Consider the following 23,801-nt stretch of genomic DNA (forward strand, 5'->3'; position numbering starts at 1 on the left):
GTTTTGGTCATTTCCGGTCAAACAGGAAGTGACTAAAAACCATTAAAGACGTCAATCAAACCTAATATATGTCATATACTAACATACCAAAACTCGTTTTTTTATCTAAAAAATAAAAAATGTATCGAGACAGGTGTAGAAAAAACAACAATCGCAGACTAAGATTGAACGTAGAGAAGAATTTTGAAGTATCTTTAAGTGAAAATTTATTGTTAAAATAGCATAAATATGCTTAAGTTGTAGTTAAAATATAGGACTGAAGGAAAAAGAGAGTTATATAGTAACTGTTAAGGAGGGGGATGGGGGCGCCAGATAGGGTACTCGCCCGGTCTCAATATTTTCCTTCCGCCGGCCCTGCTAGTATGCGTAATTGTAGGTGACATCACTGGAAACTGCCCCACGGGGATAAACCTCGTGAGATGGAAGATTTTCAATGATGGCTACTGCGGAGATTGCGGAGAGGAAGAAGTTTTTAGAGAACCATAGTGCACCTGTCATGTCATTGTCCGGCACTGGCATACCGACGCTTTAAAACTTTAGGATAAAGTGTTTTGGAGCGACTAAATGAAGCAGCAGAAGTCAACATCAGCTACATCGGGAACTTTGCAAAGAGCTGAAAGTGCTTTAACGCTAAGAAAGAATGGAAGGAATTTTGGTACAATAATAGAGGGGTATCGTTTGTTCTGTATTTTTTATTATATTGACGCTATAAGTAAGCTTCCGTTCCGTGTCAGTTCCATAATTTTTATTGTACAATTTATATCATTACGAAAGTGTTATCTTAAATATTTGTTTTTGTTTCTTTTGAAAAAGGTAATAGATTTAATTAAGACGTGAATGAATAAATAAGTATCAGCAAAATATTAACAGAGCTGGTACAAATGTAAGAAATTGACAACGCTGTTTCCGATACGCTTCAGTCCGTCCGTCAAAAAAATGTACGGAAGGAAAGGATATGGAACGGAAGAGAAACGGAACGGATAGTGTGCATTGTCCTATTCATTTGCATGATATAATATTTTATGTAAACGGAAGGGAGCTTTAAACAGCACCCCAAACCCCAGTAACCTAACCTAACCATTAAGGTTTTTTAAAACTATATTTTATTTATTTTATAATAAATAATGATCAACAATAGCGGCCAGTAAGTTCTGAAGGAGGGTGGGCACTGGGCAGGGCCTCCTTTGTGAGATTTCAAGAAGTAGTAGCTAAGAATTTTGATGACAGTTATCTAAGATAAAAAATAAAACAAAACTTTTAGAAAATATATTTATTTTTATAATTAAAAACAGAGTATTTTTCAAAAAGGGAGTATATCTAGATATAGAAACTAATTAGATAAACATAATACAGTTATTACCAGTATGCAAACTCATATATAAATATTACATAAAATATCATTATATGAATGCTTAATCTTCCCCAACAATTTCTTCATGAAGTAAAGTTCAATTAAAATTATTTATATTTACAACATCACAAAACTAAATTGTCTTTGTTTCGTTCACACTCTCATGGCACTTGTGCAAATAATTGCTAAGTCCTATTATTAGCTTCAGAGTAAGAATACAGGATATTATTTATAATATGGAAAACTCAAGAGTATGAACCTGTCATATACATATAAAATAACATCTATATAGTGTGAGATGAATTGAAAACGACGGGACAGTAAACAACGAAAGAATATTTCAGTTCGAGTATTACTATATAATAATAGTATAAATAAAAAATGTAATTTCAACACTGAGACACCCCTCGAGTAGCGCTCTCTTCATTTGAAGAAAATGTAATAACAATTTTCGAAAATATGCATACTAGAAGAATTATTGATCTTAAGTGTCTATTACGCTGTACTGTTCGGGTTGCTCTCAGGGGTCGGGTAAAGCGGGTGTGTGGCCGAAGGAAATATATATTATATTTCAGAAATCTGCCTAAGGCTAAGCCCGATCCTGTCGTGTTAAGCCACACCCAAAATTCCAAACACACGTGCTTTGATTCAGGCTTGATTAAGGTTTGCAAAGCTTCAGCATTTGCCATAAAATAGCGAGCAATTTGTTACAAAACCATATAAATAATATATCACTGTAATCACAAAACTTCAATCTATTTCCGTATTGTAACGGAATTTTAAATTATATCTTTATTTTCGAGAAAATTTAGTCCAAACATAAGGAATATTTTGTTGATGTTTGACATCAAAATCTTAAAAATAAAGAAGTTGTCTAAAAATGTGCTACCATACGGATATAGTATAATCCTTTATCTTTAATTTCCTTTTTCATTTGTGTAAAAATACCTAGCCAGTTTAACATACGCCGCTGTCTGAAGTAAAATTTGTCTGCCTGCCACGTCGTTTTTATTCAATCAAACCGTATTTGTCTGTCACTCTGAGCTAATATCATACAAAAATGTCAAATTATCTCCAATCGTTTTACTGTCACCTTACGAACACGTATTGCACTTCACTAAACCGTTTTCGTCGCAGGTCATACACTTAAGAGCCACAAATTCAGCAGTAAAGTGATTCCTGTGAACCGATTTCTTGCTGCCGTTGCATATGGTGCAGGGGAGGAGCCTGTAACCTCCGCAAGTTTGACAGGTGGTACAAACATCAGGATTCTGAAATTAAAAGAAAAAGAACAGTGAATACCTTTTCTTCGGTAACTCCAAAATTGAAAAAAAAACACTCCAACAGGGTGAGTTTTCTACGATGTTTTCTATGGGTAGCTCGAAAACTACTATTTACATTTTTTATTAACGAATATTAATGAATATTACATTTTTTGTTAATTTACTATTGCATAAATAATTTCCAGGAAATTCACTTCTCAATTTTATAATGACACATTCAGAAATGGCGTTTTTTTACACCTAACTTTTTTTGGGTTATTAACTAGGTAATTTAAAATATTTAAGTTATACAGGGTAAGGTCTCGATAAAACAAGCATATTTTTTTTGACCGTTTTTCAAGTAAGTTCAAAGTAAGTGAGATATTTTACTTTGAATATTAAAAAAAAATTGGCTTAAATTTTGAGAACCATAGAATCTTTTCTGGGTTTTCTTTTTTGTAAATTCAATCTACTAGGTACGTATGTTGCCATATTATAAAGATCTTATGTTTTTAACTACAAATTAAAAAAAAATCTAAATTTTCAATTTTTTTTCCGCCAAATAAACCCCATAGACTTTTTTTGGGGTCGAAATATACTATCCATAAAAATATTTGAACTTATTTAGGACTCACCCTGTATAACCACTAGATAAATATTTGACTGACAAATTGTTGGTATGGTTAAAACCTTTGAATAAGAAGACTAAGGAAGGAGCATATCAAAAATCTTAGGTACACCGCGATAGGCCTCAAATATGGCCGACTTAAATTCCGGTTTATCAGTGCCGTTCTAATTTTATTTAAAAAATGTAAAACTATGATGTAGGGTAGACGTGGGGTAGACTCAATAATTTGTTATTTTATTTTACGTTGTGAATAAATGTTGGTAGTTATTAAAATTGTTATAAAAATATATAATTCTAATAAAAATAGATAAATTATAATAAGTATTTATTAACACAAACATCCGATACGCTACTGAAGCAGGTAAGTCAAATTAACGTATCAACATTTTTTGACATCTGATCTTTGATAAGTAGTAAATGAAAGCTAAAATGCAAGAAAAATGTATAATTTAGTTAATTTACGTGAATTTCATAAATGATCGGTTTACTACACGTATGTATATTATATAGTCACTTACTCGAGAAAAGTTGTTCCATTATTTCACTCAATTTTTGCTGACATCTACCGCACGCTACACAACCAACTATTTAAGAGTCTTTTTCGATAAATAGCGATAGTGTCACTGTTAATTTAAGTTCTGCCATAATTTCCATCTAGATTTACTACCTTTATACAACTATCAGTAGTAGAATAAATAATGAACAACATAAAATAAGCTCCGTAAAGACTGACAAATCCACAAAATTTCAAATCAAATTCAAATGTGTCAAATGAATGGTCAAACAGAACTGTCAAGGATCCCCACCCTAGAGTGCTTTCTCCTCCCACCATGCATGAATACATGGATAGCATTATGCTCCTTCCTTAGTCTTCTTATTCAAAGGTTAAAACTGATGAAAAATATCTAGATGAACAATAAACTCTTTCTTTGGCCAATTGCCACATTTAATGTCAAGTTAAAATAATAAAATTTTATTAATATTAGTATTTTAAAACTACCGAGAAATAATAAAATTAAAAAAAACACTTATTTACACACATAGAAACAATATATGTATAATGTTCTATACTGGATGCGTCTCAAAAATGGCTCACCCCTTTTTTCCAGATAAAAAAATGAGATTTGGTGTGTTAGTATATGACATAAAATAGAAGTGATTGACGTATCCAATAGTTTTTGATCACTTCCTGTTTCACCGGAAATTACTATAACTATTGATTTTTAAATAACACCCTCTGTATTTTTTCCTATATTCGATAGAAAATGATACTCTGAATCGAATGACATATCATATATCAACTTCTGACATTTTTGCATACGGTTTATGTGAAATTGCAACATACAGTTTAGAACGACAATTTCACTTTAAATACCAAGTATGTGGTACCAAATTATTCGTAAAAAAATGCTTTTTCTAAATATGCTAATCAGCCACCCTTGTTTCATTTGAAAAAATTGATATATGATTAAAAATACGATTTGGGCATCTTTTAATCGGCCAGGACAAGACACAAAAAACATTAGACGATCAAATCCGTTTTTCCAAGGCTCCTTGATTAAAAATTAGTGTTTTTTTAAAACTCATGGCACTGTAGATTAAAATTTTAAATACTATTTTATAAGTAAAAATGTCAAAAGTGGACATATGATCAGCCAGTCCTAATTTATGTCGTATACTAACATGCCAAATCTCAATTTATAACTAATTGATTTTTTATCTGAAGAAATAAAAAAGTTACAGGGGGTTGAGACGCACGTTTTGTTACTTTTGAGACGCACCCGGTATAAACTAAATTTGCTTTACTCTACTTTAATGATTTTGTGTTGTTTCTCTTCTATTTCTCTCTGTTATTTCTCTAAGATCTTTACTGACTTACGGTTCTATCGTTTAAAGTTGAGTTTCATTTGGGCGTCTAGACTTTCTCTAAAAGCATATGTGCAAAGTGTTCCTTTATATATGCAGATCGATTTTTTAAGGAAACTTTAGAGGTTTGTTTAAAGATAAAAGCTAAAAGCCGTTAGAACTCTCTAGAGATAGATAACGTTAGTTGCATTTGAGACATAATTATATTAAAACGAATTGGATAAGTTGTCATACACACGTGTTTTATAAACTTTTTTAGAGTAAGGTGGGTGGACAATGGAAGACAATGCTCCTTTGAAGGCCAACTATAAAAAAGTCATAGTTATTGCCATGTATGACAAATTCCTTTCACTCACACTAAGCTTCATTAAACTCAAGGACGCAGACACGGCGGCGAGTCGCTTGCGTCGCTATTTTCTAAGTACGGCCCCTCGCTTGTTTCAAATTGTAAGTTTTACTGTAAATTAGCATATAAGAATTTGTTATGGTACTAAAGAATAAAATAATTATTTTACTTTGATTTCAGTTAAAATATCGGTAGTGTCGGTGGTCGGTGGTTACTTATAAGGCCAATCAAAAATTTGACGGTTGGTCTTGCTAGGGTACATGGGCTTTACCGTAGAGTTAGGCCTTACTAGGAACATTACCAATCATGAAAATATGATAACACTAGAGTTGTAATAACACATAAATTTTAGTTATATATACGTACAGGGAAAGTTGTAACAATATTTTATGTTTATAATATTATTATTTATAAGGATTATTCTGAACTTTTTAGCTACAAATAAGTTTTGGCCTTACAAAGAACAAACCCATAAGAAGGCCATTATAGTTTTTTTTTTGTAATTTTATTCTAAAACGCATCGGCAACTTATTTGTTATCGATATAATACTCATTACCATAACTATTAAATTATTTCCATTAATATACTCTTAGTTAAACGATTATGTTCAAAGGATTGTTAGTTAAGTTTTTTAAAGAAGATTATAATATGTTAAGCATTTAATTTTTCATTTAAATGAATGTGCTTTTTATGTAGTTTTGGTAAAAGGCGGATATTTTGATTATTACAACTCTAATTTTAAGGTGAACCACTGATTTGAAATATTGGCTTTGTATGGAGCTCTGTTCCTTGCAAGGCCGTTTGGAAGATTAATAAAAGTTAAGTTTAATGAACAGTGATTACATCTAGAATAAGAAAAAAGTAATGTATATGTTACACAATAAATCAAAGTTTTAAATAATAATTTGTTTCTTTCATTTATCCGGTAAATGAACTAATAAAAACTTTTTATTCATTACAGTGGCATTCCATGGCCCACCCACCTTATCTAGTCTAGTTGTAGCTTTATTTTAGTGAGACTTCCGGTTTACACAAGTTCTAAATCTCTTACAGACAACGATGTGTTTAGTGAGACATTGATTCAACTCAAATTATTATTTGTCAAAATTAAATTACAGCACAATATTTGATTTCCACTTTACAGATTTGAGTTTCTCGAATCAGCTAACGTACGTATATATGATTTGTTTTATGTTACCATGGTTAGAATTATCTTTAGCATCAAAGCCTCTATTTGCCGTGTATATGTACGTACATAAAGTTTATAATTTCTATGTAAATCGAGATATCAGATTGAACATATTCCAGATGTGATGTATTTGATACGATTTCAAACAGGAATGGGAGGTATAGTAGGTAACTGTGGATTTTGTAGGTTTCTGTAAACATATTTTCTTTATTTCTATGTACATATATTTGTTTTTATTTATGGTTAAGAGCGTATTTTTTGATATACAGGGTTCTTCACCACATACGACACGGAGTATTGTAGCTAAACAATTTGTTTTTTTACACATTTTAAGTTTTGGCTTCGTTGAAGGACTATTAGAGCCAGAATTTTAAAATATTTTTACAATATACAGACTGTCTAAAATAAGTTAAAAATATTATAGTTGTATATTTTTAAATGGAACACCCTGTATATTATTCTGTTTTTAGATTCTACGATTGAAATTGAGGGAAATTTGATTAAGGTTTATCACACTTAAACCTTACCGTTTTTGAAATATTTTCAATTTTATGAAATTGCAGTAAACATTTTAAGGCTTCATTTCTCCAAGGCTAAAAACTCCAATGATAAAGATAACGTTTTTAATACTTAATATTTACTGAAGTTTATTTATTGATCAGATATTGTGTTGCAATAATAAACAAAATACTACCTTATACAGAATTTTAAAAATTATATTAAATAATTACTAGCTTTAAACGGCAATAACTTGTTTAATTTAAATAGAACACCATCTATCAGATGCACAATTTAATTGTCTATCAAATTGTATTATATCATTTTTTACCTATCTTTTCAAGTTTTCGTAGAAAATGTATTTTCTTATAATTTAGATCGTATTTATCACTATACCCATGGAATATTGACATTTATACATACAATATCACAATATCTGTTCAATAAATAATATTCAGTAAATATTTAGTATTAAAAACTTTGATACCCTTAGAGAAATGAAGCTTTAAATTTTTTACTGCAATTTCAAAAAATTGAAAATATTTCAAAAACTTAAGGTTTAAGTACGATAAACCTTAATCAAATTTACCTTTATTTCAATCGTATAATCTAAAAATAGAATAATATACAGGGTATTCCATTTAAAAAAAATACAACTATAATATTTTTTACTTATTTGAGACACTCTGTTTCTTGTAAAATTATTTTTTTAAAAGTTTGCTCTAATAGCCCTAAAATTACAGTTGGTTGGAACCTTTGGTGTTATGCATCAATATATGTACATAACCATGTTAGCATCATCAGCAGATGATTATAAACTGACGCGCGTTTCGCTAACCATGTTAGCATCATCAGCAGATGATTATAAACTAGATTATAAAAAGTTTAATGACTAATAAACTTAACATGGTTAGCGAAACGCGCGTCCAGTGTAAAAGTAAAAGTGTTTTGGTGTATTGTGGTGATTTAGTATTTCTAATAGCCCTTCAACGAACCCAAAACTTACAATTTGTAAAAATGTAATCGTTTAGCATCAATACTCCGTGTCGTATGTGGTGAACAACCCCGTATAATAAATCCGTTTTTTTTGAACTGAACTGAATTTTTTGAATTTAAAGCATTTGAGATTTTTTAGCGGTTCCATTAAAAAAACGAAAAAAAAAACTATTTTCTATTTTAGTACGTTTGGCATAGAATTTGCAACACCCTGTATGGTTTAAAATTACGATATTTATAGCACAGTAAGTACAGACCTTAGGTACAGACGTAGAATAGTTTTGATTTCCAGACATTTCTTGTATTTTTAATATTTTTTTTAAAAAAGGCCTTTTATGGTCTTTTAGAATACAGTATGAAATAAAAAAAAATACATGCTGTTTGTGTTTAGAAAATGTCATATCGACAACTATTGTGAAGCTTTATTTATAGGATCACACGGTATATAGCAGTGTATACATCATTTGTATGTAAATAAAGAACATTTTGCCTGAAAGTCTGCCAAGCTTACTAAAATGGGTTTTCCATTTTGGAATACCGAATACAGAGAGGAAGGAAGGTTGTGGATAACCTAAAATAAATAAAATATACCTTATAAACTTTTAAAATCTTCCTGAGTTCGCCGGACTCGTTCAGCCTTTCTATGGTTTCTGCATCCTGAAATACAGAAAATATGTATTAGATATAAAGTTTGTACACCTAGATAATAAAAAAAATATAAAATAAAATTAATAATAATACGCAGATTGTATTCAAGGTAATAATCATGAAGTGGGACTTGAATGGAAAAATAAATATCCATTTGAATATAATATACAGGGTGATTCACGGCGATAGAAAATTAAACATTTATGGAGAACGGGTGATATGATTTTTTTTGAGAATTTGAATTTTAACGGCACTTGCTCAAATGGACCTAATTTTTTTAGCGTGTTGCCGCTACATTTGAAAAGTAATATCTTTGGCATTTTAAATTAAAACAACTGCTATATGTTTTAAAACTACTTGCATTTGTGCTTATAGTTTTTCTATTATACAGGGTCGGGCAATAGTGCGTCGGGCATCTGTAGCTCCTAGAATAAAAAACTTGAGAATTTTGTTTAAGTGCAAACCTAAAGTATGTACCAGGATGTATTTTCGGAAAATATTTTAACATCTATAGGGTGGCTCTAAAAAGTGTGGGTGGATCTGGATGACTTTTTTTAAATACAATACCCTGTATATTATTGCATTTTTGGCTTCCTTTCAGATCACTTTACATAATCCTAAGATACGAGTAAATCTATTTCAATAGTTTCAGAGATATTAAAAAATAAATCAAAAATATATATTTTTCAACCCTTTTAAAAAAAAATATTAAAAATACAAGAACTGTTCTGAAACCAAAACTATATTAGATATTTACTTTAAATGGTCTGTACTTACTTTGCTATCAATATGGAAATCGTAAATCATACAGGATGTTAACAATTCTACGCCAAACTTTCAAAAATATAAAATAATTTTTCTTTGTTTTTTTTTAAATGGGACACCCTGTATATTATTTTTTCAATAGATGGAGAATTAAAAAATAAACATTTTTTGCATTTAGAGTATTTCAAAATTTTTAACGGTTTCGCAGATATTCCCGGTTTTGTATTTCATATTGCATTTCCTACAGTAAATTTTTATCAAAACCACCCAATGATTTTTCCCTCGTATTTTACCATTGAAAGCGCCATCTCAAATAATACTGCGTGTATCCGAAATCATATTGATGAAAATTTTGAAATACTTTAACTATGAAAAATTTTCATTTTTTAATTTTCCATCAAATAAGAAAATAATATACAGGGTGTTCCATTTAAAAAACCGAAGTAAAATTATTTTATATTTTTGAAAGTTTGGTGTAAAATATTGAACATCCTGTATGATTTACGATTACCATATTTATAGCAAAGTAAGAACAGACCATTTAAAGTAAATATCTAATATAGTTTTGTTTTCAGAACAGTTCTTGTATTTTTAATATTTTTTTTTAAAAAGGGTTGAAAATATATATTTTTGATTTATTTTTTATTATCTCTGAAACTATTGAAATAGATTTACTCATATCTTAGGATTATGTAAAGCGATCTGAAAGGAAGTCCATTTAAAAAAAAGTCATCCAGATCCACTCACACTTTTATGAGCCACCCTATAGAAGTTAAAATAATTTCCGGAAATACATCCTGGTATATACTTTAGATTTGCACTTAAACAAAATTCTCAAGTTTTTTATTCTAGGACCTACTTACACATGCCCGACGTACTATTGCCGGACCCTGTATATTATTATACCTATTAGTAACAGTTTTTATGTATAACAGGATATTATATAAATATTAAAATGGGCCCTGTAGGTTCTATAATCTTAGTGATATTTGTAATACAAAATAACAAAATGTCTTTCTCTACAGCACTGTATATTTTTTTATAAAACAATGGGATACATTATTCTCTAAAAAAAATAAAACGCTTTATAGGTATAGGTAGATTATGTGAATATAAATATAAAAATGTAAATGATCACTGTATAATTAACTTTTATATACAGTTTCTAACTTCAAGGGCTCCTTTTATCAATATAGTATAATTTTGTCGTATTTTTATTATAGAAAAATGGAACGAATACATACATATATAACAAAACAGACCTTTTTTTTCGAACAAAATCGCACGTTTATATATTATTCAGTGGTTCTGACCGAGTGAGAGAAAATCGAGAAATAGGATAGCTAGGGAAAACATAAATTATTATTTACAATTTCTGACAGGCGTTATTCCCGATAATGGAGAAAAATCTCGTTATATCGATATGTTTTCCAAAGCGACGCAGGTTCCCCAGGGAATAGAAATTTTTCCTCTTATTGATACTGGATTTTAGAAGCATCAAAACCTTTCTTGCTAGTTTCAGTAATTGGAATTGTTGAAAAAGGCTAATAAAGGCATTCCTTTATAATAAGTTTTCATGTTTACCTTCGCATCCAGAGTAATAAAATAAATATAAATGTAAAAATGAATGCTTTTGTGTTGAGCCAACGAAGTAAGTTGATTTCTTTTAGTGACTTTTCTACTAAATACTAAATATAACAGATGACATTTTTAGAGAATGACCCTTTTATTGTTTATTCAGGACCTCTAATGTAAAAACATTGTGGATTCTGGTTGAAGTATATTGATTTTTCGGCTAAAATGTAAATAAGACAGATGAAAGAAGCTCTTAGGGGAATATCATATAAACATCGACTAAATATTCTACATTTACTCTGAAATTATGTGTTGTACAGGGTGTCCCACTAAGAATAGCTCTCTGCTATATCTCGGAAAGTATAAGCCGTAGGGCTTATGGAGAAAAATATTTATAACTAAACGGGCTATGAGAAATTTCTGGAAATTATTTTCAAGTTTGCAAAACGGCCGCTAGGGGGCTTTAACTGCTATGGAAAATAAGAAAATAGCCTTTTACTGAATTTTGCCTAGATAATGGATAATAAATAATAGCTTTATAATCTTCAGTAGATTCTGGATTTTTTTGTTTGAACCATTTTCTCCTATCTGCTAAAATAAAGTGGTGGGGGAAGGTTAGATCTATCTTTATTTAAATGTTAATAACTCCGGACTGGATGATCAGAATTCAATACGCGAGGGCTCGTTTAAAAGAGCGTTTCTTACTCTATTTTATACCATAATAATAATAATAATAAGGTTTTGAACGTAGACGCTAGGGGGCGCTTTCTTACAATCTTTCAAACCGAAGATATTAACAAAATTATAATAAATACCAAAAAATAAGCCCTTAATTACATTATTTTTACAATACGGTATTAGTAGCCCTCTTGATTATGCCCATTCTAACAAAAAAATAAGATAGAAACAGTTAGTTTATTTTAAAATCGACGAAATACCAGAATACCATAATACCAGATGTATTAATATCTAATAATTAAGATATTAATAACAGTGAACTAGAAACGATGATTCAGTGACATCATGGTAGACTTTGGAATAAAGTTGCTTTTGACGTAATAGTATAAACGTCAAATTGTTATTAGATCAACATTTTGATAGTCTTTTATCTTTTGATTGCTTTTTCAAAATGCCAACAACTTCAACTAGTTCAAATAATAAAGACATTTTGAAAAGGCAATTAAAATATAAAAAAGCTGCTAAGACTACTGAAGCTGTAAGAAAGCGCCTCCTAGCGTCTAAGTTCAAAATCTTATTATTATTATTTTTATAGTATCATATAGAGTAAGAAACGCTCTTTTAAACGAGCCTTCGTTTATTGGATTCTGATCATCCAGTCCGGAGTTCTTAACATTTAAATAATGATAGATCTAACCTTCCCCCACCACTTTATTTTAGCAGATAGGGGAAATGGTTCGAATAAAAAAAAATCCAAAATTTACTGAATATTATGAAGCTATTATTTATAGTGCCCATTATCTAGGCAAAATTTTGTAATGATCCTATTTTCCATAGCAATTGCGCCCTCTAGCGGCCGTTTTACAAACTTGAAAATAATTTCCAGCCATTTCTCATAGCCCCTTTAGTTATAAATATTTTTTTTTCTGTAGGCCCTACGGCTAATACTTTCTGAGATACAGCCGAGATTTATTCCTAGTGGGACATCCTGTACATGTTTATACAGCTGCCTATAAAGTGGGTGTCAAAATGAATTGAGCAAAAATTAAATTAATGTACAACGAACTAGTGGAAAGAAAAAACTTTTCAATAAATAACAGAACACTGGCAATAAAGAAGAATATTTGGGACAACTAATACACAGCTCGGGATCTCCTACTACCAGAAATCAACAGAAGAACTAACTTAGCACGGGATACTTAAGGAAGAAGAATGACACTTTATCTAAAGAAGAAAACATTCGACCAATGTGTACTACCAGTCATGACCTATGCATGCGAAACCTGGACACTTTAAACGGGCATTATAAGGAAACTGCAGGTTGCACAACGTTCAATGGAACGAAATATGCTGGAAATATCCAAGCGAGATCGTAGTCAAATACCTCAAGAAGAACGGACAACAGATGGGCCGCAAAAATTACAGTATGGTACCCACGAGGAATTAAGAGACCTAGAAGAAGACCTAACCTGAGATGGAACCATCATATTAGGAAATTAGCAGGGATAACTTGGGCCCGCATAGCCAACAATAGACAACAACGGGCCCAACTACAAAGAATAGAAGAAATAAAAAGAAGAAAGGAAGAAGAAAGAACAGAAGAAAATGATGATGAAAACAGAGTAATGATGCTGATGATAATGACTCGAAAATATTCCGTAGATCATATAAACCTCCTGAGTAAAGGTGTATCATAAGATATTAAACAAAATTTTGTGTCTATGAGTTTATATTTTTCTTTTAGAACAAGCTTAACTTATAAACCCATCCTTTTATTAAATTAGTAATATTTTTTTACCCTGAAAATCTAGAAAATTAATGCCTTCGTGTTGAAACGAAGAACGAAGTAAATTTCTTTCTTTCAGTGACTGTTCTACATGTAGTAAATATATCAGACAGCTTTTAGAGAGTGGCTCTTTTATTATTTATTCAGGACCTTTAATGTAAAAACATTGTGGAATCTGGTTGGAGTACATCGATTTTTCAGCTAAAATGTAAATAAGATAGACGAAAGAAGCTCTTAGGGGAATATAATATTATATATAATATTGATTAACTATGAGTACGACACGCTCAGAACTCCAATGGAAGAACATCGAGTATCGAGTTGACGAGTGATCAACTCGGTCAGATCCTTACAATAGGAATCAATCTTTAGTTTTTCACAGAGTTTTTAACAGGACGGCCTCCTCAACTGATTCACTATCGATGTGCATCAAAAGTAATACAGGATAAGTCCCGCTTTAGTTAAAAATAATTATATACAGGGTTGTTCACCACATATACGATACGGAATATTCTAGTTAAACGATTAGATTTTTACATATTGTAAGTTTTTAGTTCGTTGAAGGGCTATTAGATACCAAGTGCCCCAAATAAGTAAAAAATATTATAGTTGTATTTTTTTAAATGGAACACCCGGTATATTATTTTATTTTTAGATTTTGCGATTGAAATAAAGCTAAATTTGATTAAGGTTTATCCTCGGGTTTATCACACTTTAATCCTTACAGTTTTTGAAATATTTTCAATTTTCTGAAATTGCAGTAAAAATTTTAAGGCTTCATTTCTCCAAGGGTATCAAAGTTTTTAATACTAACTTTTTACTGAAAATTATGTATTGATCAGATATTGTGTTGCAATAATAAAAATTGTACTACCTTATACAGAGTGTCCAAAAATGTATATTAAATAATTACGAGCTTTAAACGGCAATAACTTATTTAATTTAAATGGAAATCCCTGTATATTTTACGAGAATCAGATGCAAAATTTAATTGTCTATCAAATAATTGTATTATACCATTTTTCCTTATCTCTTCAATAATGCAAAAAAATCTCTTCAATGCATTTACTTAATTTAGACATCATTATTATCACTATACCCATGAAATATTGACATTTTTGATTATTTTTAAAGATGTAGCAAATTTTTAAAGAGTACAGATACTAATATTGTCGATATAGCTCACTTATTTCATTAAAAAATAAAAAAATTGTTTAAATCTTTTTTGTTAAATTCAAACTACATTAATTGAATGTTTACATTGATTAATAATAATTGCCCCAAATACTAAAAAACTGAATTTTGTATGTGTATTAGACAGTGTGGTAAAAAGTAACACTTTATAAATTTTATTTAATTTTTTGACGAATGCTTAGTTTTAACAACAGAGACGGACATTTTCATAACTTATTATTATACTGATTTCTGAGTCAAATCTACATTTATTTAGAATAATTATTTATACATTAAAAAATAAATTAAGTATGTAATTAACTCATTTTTGGGCGGAAATTTTGGTGGTATATTTAATTGGTATACTATTTTACAAAGATTTAAATAGCTTTCTCTTTGTAAACAAATGGGCTTGGAATATTATTATTTTTACCACCTGTACATTTTGTACATATGTTGCTTTAAAAAATAAAAAAAATGTCAATATTCCATGGGTATAGTGATAAATGAGGTCTAAATTACAAGAAAAAGCATTTTCTACGAACAAGATATAGGTAAAAAATGGTATAATACAATTTGATACACAATTAAAGTGTGCATCTGATTCTCGTAAAATATACAGGGCGTTCCATTTAAATTAAACAAGTTATTGCCGTTTAAAGCTAGTAATTATTTAATACAAATTTTTGAACACTCTGTATAAGGTAGTACAATTTTTATTATTGCAACACAATATCTGATCAATAAATAATCTTCAGTAAATATTTAGTATTAAAAAATTTGATACCCTTGGAGAAATGAAGTTTTAATTTTTTTACTGCAATTTCACAAAATTGAAAATAATATTTTAAAAACGGTACGGTTTAAGTGTGATAAACCTTAATCAAATTTACCTTTATTTTATTCGTAGAAACTAAAAATGTAATAATATACAGGTTATTCCATTTAAATAAATACAACTATAATATTTTTTACTTATTTAAGACACTCTATATCTTGTAATATTATTTATAAATTGTAACTCTAATAGCCCTTCAACGAACCCAAAACTTACAATTTGTAAAAATCTAATCGTTTAGCTACAATACTCCAAGTCCCACGCGTGGTGAACAACCCTGTATAAACATTAACAAACTTACCCCGCAGTGTTGTCCGTCCACATAGACTTGCGGTATCAAAATGTGTTCGCATCTCATCCTGTCCTTAATTTCGTTTTGATACTCCGTGCTCATAAAGACGTCCCGTTCCTCAAACTTGATCAGGAGCGTCCGCAAAATCTGTTTAACCTTCATGCACGCCTGGTACGTTTCCCTGATGATCCCCATGGATGTCGTGTAGACCACCACTTTACCGGCGTCTTTTTCTTTGTAGCTCTAAAAACAGATAAAATTTAGCTTAGACATCAGGTGGTAGTTACACTGGATACAAAATACCACTACATGCAGCTATATTCCTAATGAGTCATATCATAGTGTTGAACATAAGATGGCTAGTTTACATTTCATAGTTCATAGATTACTTAGTTTTCCACTTACCAATGAAATATATGAAATAGAAAATGATTACATTAGGAATGTAGCTGAGTGTAATGGATATTTTCCTTCACTAGTTGATAAAATAATTAGAAAACGTAGGTATAAGTTTTTGATTTCTGAAAATTCGACTTTCAAGTGGAGAAAGATACGTCAAAATATTTTTCAATACTGTTTGATAACGAGTTATTTCGTGGTCTAAAAGGAATTTTTAAAAATGTCAATTATAAACATGTGTATAGTGCTAATAATAAATTACAACAATTATTAGGTAATCCTAAGGATAAAACACCTCCTGGAACGGTCGGGTATTTATGAAATTTCTTGTAAAGATTATAATCAGAAATAAGTTGGGTAAATTAGAAGATCAATATTAACTAGATTTAAAGAAGTTTAGCTCAGATAAGATATGGTAGACCGGATAAATCTTGCGTTGCTGAACATATTGTTGATAAAGAACATAGTATAGATGTTAATGATTTAAAATTAATTAAACAAGTCTCAAATTACAGGCAATTAGATGCATATGAAAGCACCAGAATTAATAAATGTTAAGATAGTATGAACAGAAGACAATGGTCCAATTCCTTCCAGTTCTCTGTTCCGACTACTCTAGTTGTGGAAATTTAATTGTTACGCTCTGTGGGCTCTGACTCGATTGGCTAGATCTGGCCACGCCCACTCGGTGCCCACTGAGCGAGTATATAAACGCTCAAATTGTAGACATTAGATTAGTCCGAGGCGGAGGCACCGCCATACTCGTCAAAAATTCACATCGCCACACACCTCTCCCAACACCCCTGCTTCGTTCCATCGAAGCAACAATAGTCCAAATTCAAACATCCAACAGCCCTGTCGTTGTGGCATCCATCTACGTCCCCAACCAGACCTCTCGCGAGGACACAAGACACGATCTCGAAGTGCTTCTCTCCTCTACCAAAGGTGAAGGTCACCACCTTCACTTCAGCCATAACCCAAGCCATAGAACATAGCACTTCAACAGTGCCAAATAATCCAAATAACCTTTTCTAGTCCCCCCTCACATCCGAGCCCTCATTCACGAGAAAAATTGGCTCAAACGCCAGTATCGTGCCCTTCTCGACCCCAATCTAAAGCGACAGATTAACAGTCTGGTGCGCGAGATTAGGAAAGAGCTCAAACTTTTCAGAGATGAAAGGTGGGAGAGCTTCCTATTTACGCTTGAGGACGATAAAAAGTCGCTTTGGAAGGTTCAAAAGCGAATGAGAAACACCAACTCACGCTACGTCCCCCCAATTCACGGCCTGAACGGAGTGGTCTATTCCGACGAGGCGAAGGCAGAGGCCTTTGTCGACTCGTTAGAACGCCAATTCCGTCCAAACCGAAATCCCGACGACGACATCGATTTCGATGAAGTTGTAGAAGAATTCTACGAAAACTTCGTAGCCCCTTCATTCCCCCTCTCGAGGCCCCTATCTCCCCAGCGTCTCCCAAAGAAATTTCGTCCATCATCTCCACACTGCACAGCAGAAAAGCCCCAGGTCACGACCAAGTAAACAACATCGCACTGAAACACCTCCCCGATGTTCTTATAACCCAATTTACCACCATCATTAATCTGATAATGTCCCTCAGATATTTTCCAAACGTTTGGAAACTAGCCATAATTATTCTAATCCCAAAGCCAAATAAGAACCTCACTTTCCCAGAAAACTGGCGCCCCATCAGCCTCCTCTCCTCCCTCTCGAAACTGGCTGAGAAGGTTATTCTCTCTAGAATTAACGACTTCCTGGCTAGTGCCGAGATCATCCCTCAGGAGCAGTTCGGATTTAGCCAATCCCTCTCCTGCGAACAGCAAGTCGCACGCGTGGTGGAATATGTTACGCAGGGTCTAAACGCCAAGCGGGGCACTGGTCTTGTCATGTTTGACATCGAGAAGGCCTTTGACAGGGTTTGGCACGAAGGCCTTGTGTTCAAACTTCACCACGTTTTCCACTTTCCCCAACAGATCACTCTCATCATTAAATCCTTTCTTGTCGATAGGAAATTCCAGGTCCGCATCGGAGACTCTCTTTCCACTCCTCGTACTATAGAGGCGGGGGTGCCGCAGGGCTCTGTCCTGTCGCCCACACTCTATAATACCTTCACATCCGATAACCCCAAATCCCTGGAGACTCGTCTTGCGTTATTCGCAGACGACACCTGTCTCTACTCCACTGCCTCGAGCAATGGAATTCAGAGCAGGCTCCAACCCTACATCGCCCAGCTGCTTGACTGGTTTTCCCACTGGAAAATCAAAATCAACGCAGCAAAAACCCAAACCTTGTACGTCTCCGGACGAATAAGGCTCCCACTACCTCCCCCTCTAGTCATAGACGACGGAGAGATACCTTGGGGGGAAACAGCCAAGTATCTCGGAGTCACACTAGACCGACGGCTATCCTGGATCCCTCATATCGACAAGAAAATTTCTGGTGCCCGTGTCACTTATGCTAGCTTTCATGGCCTCCTCAGCAAAAAGAGCACCCTCTCCCTCTCAAATAAAGTCCTACTGTTCAGAACAGTTATTCGCCCTCAGCTCCTCTATGCAGCCCCAGTATGGTGTAGAGCCTCTGACAGTCAAATCCACAGACTCCAAGTTTGTGAAAACAAAATCCTCCGCTATATCACCAGAGCTCCCTGGTATATACGCAACTCCGACATCCGTACCGACCTACGCATCGACCCCATCCCCAAATACCTTCGAGATCGTGCCTTGAAGTTCTACGAGAAAATCGGTACTATCCCCAATAGTACCCTAAAAATATTCGATTACAATCCCGAGGACTATAGAAACTTCAAATACTCCCATCTTAAAACCATTCTTCTAGAAAATTAATTTTGTCCCCCCCTTCTCATAATATAGTCCTCCCATAACACCCACAACACCCCCCCTTTTTCTTCCCCACATATTATCAGGAATAATAGCTGACCATTCTTCGGCGGCTGATTCCTCGGAGGTGGACTTTTTTTAGTGGGTATCAACCGAGTCCCACACTGTCTAGGGGTTATTTCTAGGACCGTCTCTCTCGAGATGGTTATGGAAATGATCACTATTCGTCCATAAAAGATTTTTCAACCACCGCAAAAAAAAAGAAAAAAAAAAAAACATTAGATTAGTTTTGATCATCTGCTGATGATGCTAACATGGCTAGCAAAATGCGCGTCCAGTGCAAAAGTAAAAATGTTTTGGTGTATTGTGGTTTTATTTTGCTGTGTAACACTAAAGGTTCCAATCCCCAACTGTAATTTATGGGAAGTTGATATTTCCACTTATTTATTTATTTTTCAAAAAGATGTTGATGTTTAGTTAGTGATGTTAGTAGTTATTAGTTCTGTTAGGTGTAACTGAAATATTTTAAAAATATGTTCGTGTTGTAAGCAGTAGGTAGCAGTTATAATTATTTATGTTTCATGTTCCGATGATTCTATGATCCGGTTATTTGGAGTTTTAGGCTAAAAACACAGTGGAGTAGTCCATGCGGCGATGCTGAATCATTCTTGTATAATGCATCAAAACATATATTGAAGCAAATCACCTCGCCGCGCACCTAGAATTGAAGCTTGTCATATTCCAGGGAACAATATTAGTGTTGTTGAGAGAAGCTGCTATCTGAACCTATATTTGGTTGGTCAGTTCAAGACCACACATTCAAACACATGTCGAACCAGAGTTGGCTGCTTTGTTTTGTGTTTTGTGGTGATGACGCTAAATGTTCTTAGAATATTGATGTCAATATGACCAAAAAGCAATTGGTTAACTTATGCAAAGAAAATATAGTCCTACTACTCCGGGTGCCCTCTCACCAAGGGAAATAAGACAATGAAAAACAAACGATCTAGCTAGAAAAGGAGCGAACACTCCACTCACTGGACAAAAACCGTTAAACCAACTTAAACCGGAAGTCAAGAACCTGTTGTTCCTCAGAACTTACGACCGAGAAAAATCAAAGATTTTCCTTTATTTAAGTAAGAAGAATCTTCGGATTGTCACGGGGTTTCTAACAGGACACTGTCTCCTCAAACCAAACACCTCAGTAGATTGAAGCTGAGAAACAACGACGAATGTAGATTATGTGGGGAAAATGGGGAAACACCAGAACACCTTATCACTGAGTGCCCCGAGACGACAATCATTCGTGCCATAAACTTTGGTACGGCTGATGTCGGAGTTGGAGAGCTGACCTCTGCGAAGCCGTCTCAGATACTGGCTTAAGTGCAAAAACTCTGAGAATGTATGAAGCGTTATAACTCAAGAAAGGGGAACTTTAAATTAATTAAACAAGTCTCAAATTACAGGCAATTAGATGCATATGAAAGCATCACCTGACCTAACCTAATTGATTTTTATATTTCAGTGGCATAATATTCACGAGTTCTTCAAGGATTAATCCCGTTACACAGCAATAGCCATTATTTTCTCCAAATGGTTTAAAACCTTATATTGTATTGAGCGTCATTTTCTTCATTTATTTTTCTCTTGGCACGTTCTGTGTGTTGATAACAAAGGACTTAAAAAAAAATGCTGGACAAAACAAAATAGTATGAGTTTTAGTTTACGGTAGAAAACTTTTGTTGGTGTAAAAGGAGATCGGAAAAGTCTCGAAAACCAATTAAAACTTTTCTTTAACGTGAAACGGAGATTTGTTGGTTTAATTCTTTTTTAAATTCTCATAGATTTTCTTATTTTCGAAAATTTCCACTAAAGAAATTCTTGATAAAGAGTTTGGAAATTTCTTTAGAATTTCCATTATTTTAAGAATGTTACTGTTAGTAATTATTTCAGTATTACTCGAAAGTAATATGGAATACTTCGTTTTATTAGTAGAGAATTTAATGGAAGATTAAATAAATGGAAAAAACTTGTGGTCTATTAGTATATCAAACGTTAACTCTTAAGACCCCCACAGACGCTCAGGTCTTTTACATAGACGCACTATGCAAGCCAGTTTGCACAGTTTTGATTGTTAAGACTGTTTTGACTAAGTTATTGATATTTAAGGCATTGTCGAGTTCGTTTTTCTAAAAGAACTTCTTAAATTATTAATCTTTTTTAACAACTGCTTTCCGATTTGCTTCCGAAGCAAACTCCTTTATAGTCCAGGAGGCAGTGAAGATTTTCCGTACTTATTTTCGCAGTCAGCAAACACTGACAAAATTATTCGGTATGTTATTCTGAGCAAGTTTCATATGTATGATGTATGTAGAAGGGCTGGAGGTTCCGATGGGCTGAGGTGGAAAATGCTATTCTATTAGTGAGAGATGTTGTGCAGTTAAGAAAAACAATAGTCTCGCTAATCTGTGAGAATGGGTAATACAGGGTGGCCCATCGAAAACGTTCCGCAAGGCATAACGGCCAGAGTAATTTTTTTTTCAGAAAATTCAAAAACACGTCAATTATGTTTGTGAGGGGGACAAGTTTTGCCCCAAAAAAGATTACAAAATTTTCAACCCTCTAAGCGGGGGTGTCATCCCCAAACTTTTTTCAAATGGGAAGGGGGGACAAGTGGCGCCGCAATGAAAAGAGCTTTCTATTCTCTATATTTCCCCGTTTCGTTTTTGAAATTCGGCCGAGTCATTGAGAAAATATGAAGGATTGAAATTTGAAAAATTTATTTCAACATTTATCAGAGTAAATGATAAGGATAAATTCCTTCGACCAATTTGCTGTTTTTTCTTATTATTTCTAGATGTTTATGCATTTTTACACTTGCCACAAGGTTGAACGATCAGGTGCGGTAGTTGCTAGATAGCTCTCTTTTATTGTGTTCTGTGACTACTCTAGTGTTCTGTGACTTGTGCGTTGAAGTTCTTTTCAATATCGTTAAACTTTTTAACACTCTACACCATAATTGCTCCCTTGCTGAAAAACTGGAAATAATCGAACTTTATTTTAAAAATAATGAATGTATCGGGTTGCGCACACATTCAATGAACGCCATCCTGACAAACACCTTTATGGCAAAATTGTCCGTTAGTAGCAAAATAGAATAAAAAGAAGCGGAGGGAAAATCTTGTAGTAAATGAAGCTATGGAGGTATTCGTATTGGGCCAAGTTGCCATGGATAGTACGCTGAGTACAAGAAAATTAGCCAATGAGACCGGCGTGAATCGTACAAGTGTCCAAAAGATATTAAAAAAACACAAGTTCCACCCGTACAAAATTCAGTTGATACAAGAACTCAACGAAGACGATTTTGATCGTCGCTTGCAATTTTGAGAAACTATGAGTGAACGAGTGGCCAATGATAATAATTTCCTATTTAATGTGTGTTTTTCGGATGAGTATACTTTCTTTTTGAACGGTGTAGTTAATCGGCACAACTGTCGGTACTGGGCTGAGGACAACCTCAGGGTTTTTCACGAGGTGCACACACAAAACCCTCAGAAATTGAACGTGTGGGCTGGTATTTTTGAAAATATTTTTGTATATATTTTTGAAAATAGAGAAAAACTTCAACGCACAAGTCACAGAACAGCTATCTAGCAACTACCGCACCGGATCATTCAACCTTGTGACAAGTGTAAACATCTAGAAATAATAAGAAAAAACAGCAAATTGGTCGTAGGAATTTATCCTTACCATTTACTCTGATAAATGTTTAAATAAACTTTTCAAATTTCAATCCTTCATATTTTCTCAATGACTCGACCGATTTTCAAAAACAAAGCGGAAAAATATAGAAAATACAAAGCTCTTTCCATTGCGGTGCCACTTGACCCCCCTTCCCATTTGAAAAAAGTTGGGGGATGACACCCCCGCTTAGAGGGTTGAAGATTTTGCAATCATTTTTGGGGCAAAAGTTGTCCCCCTCAAAAACAAAATTGACGTGTTTTTGGATTTTTTGAAAAAAAAAATACCTTGGCCGTTATGCCTTGCGGAACGTTTTCGATGGGCCACCCTGTATATCTGCCAGGTGAAAAATTGTATATAAATTATTGAAACCATTGCCCTTATTTTTGAAGTCTTAAAAATTTATCAGATAATAGTTTATGTTATAATTATTACAGCTGCAAATATAATCTGGCTAACGTGGAACATCCCGAAAGCCTTGTCAGGCTCGTCCAGTTCTGCATTCAGGCGCGCTAAATTCAAACGCACGTGCTGGTTCAACTTCTCATTTAACTACCTGACTTGTGTCTCTGGCGGGGCTTTCGTGATTGTCAATGACAGCCAGACGTGTATTTTTTATAAAATTATAGTATTATTTATTATGTGACAAATTTTTCAGTTCAAGAAATTAAGAGCAAAAATTTTGTAATTTTGCAATTTTCGAGATGCATTTGACAATTTCGTAAATCAGCCTTTTGACATGCTTTTGACTGTAATAATTTATGATTGTATCAAAAATGATACGTTAAATTTCAAGCATGGGAAAATAAGGGTTACGGATTTCAAAAATCTGTAAAATTTTTGTATCCGCAAATTTTCAGCCATACTGACTTTCCTCCACTTGGAATGTGCCAGACTGTTATTTCCATGAATAAA

At 33.1% G+C, this 23,801-nt stretch overlaps 1 protein-coding gene across 1 annotated transcript in view; it reads right to left on the reverse strand.

The window, feature by feature from the left end:
- Window positions 1-1,255: 1,255 nt before the first annotated feature.
- Window positions 1,256-23,801, reverse strand: part of LOC115874657 (glutaredoxin domain-containing cysteine-rich protein CG31559-like) — a 147,024-nt gene continuing 124,478 nt past the window's right edge. Inside the window, exons 6-8 of the mRNA XM_030889874.1 lie at window positions 15,902-16,135; window positions 8,729-8,794; window positions 1,256-2,622 (exon numbers count right to left, since the gene is read on the reverse strand). Of these exons, the coding sequence (XP_030745734.1) occupies window positions 2,446-2,622; window positions 8,729-8,794; window positions 15,902-16,135 (477 nt within the window). The 3' untranslated portion in view covers window positions 1,256-2,445. The remainder of the gene's footprint in view (window positions 2,623-8,728; window positions 8,795-15,901; window positions 16,136-23,801) is intronic.

This window comes from Sitophilus oryzae, unplaced genomic scaffold (genome assembly GCF_002938485.1).
Source record: "Sitophilus oryzae breed Bouriz unplaced genomic scaffold, Soryzae_2.0 scaffold_1297_pilon_pilon, whole genome shotgun sequence".
In the NCBI taxonomy this organism is placed as follows: domain Eukaryota; kingdom Metazoa; phylum Arthropoda; class Insecta; order Coleoptera; family Curculionidae; genus Sitophilus; species Sitophilus oryzae.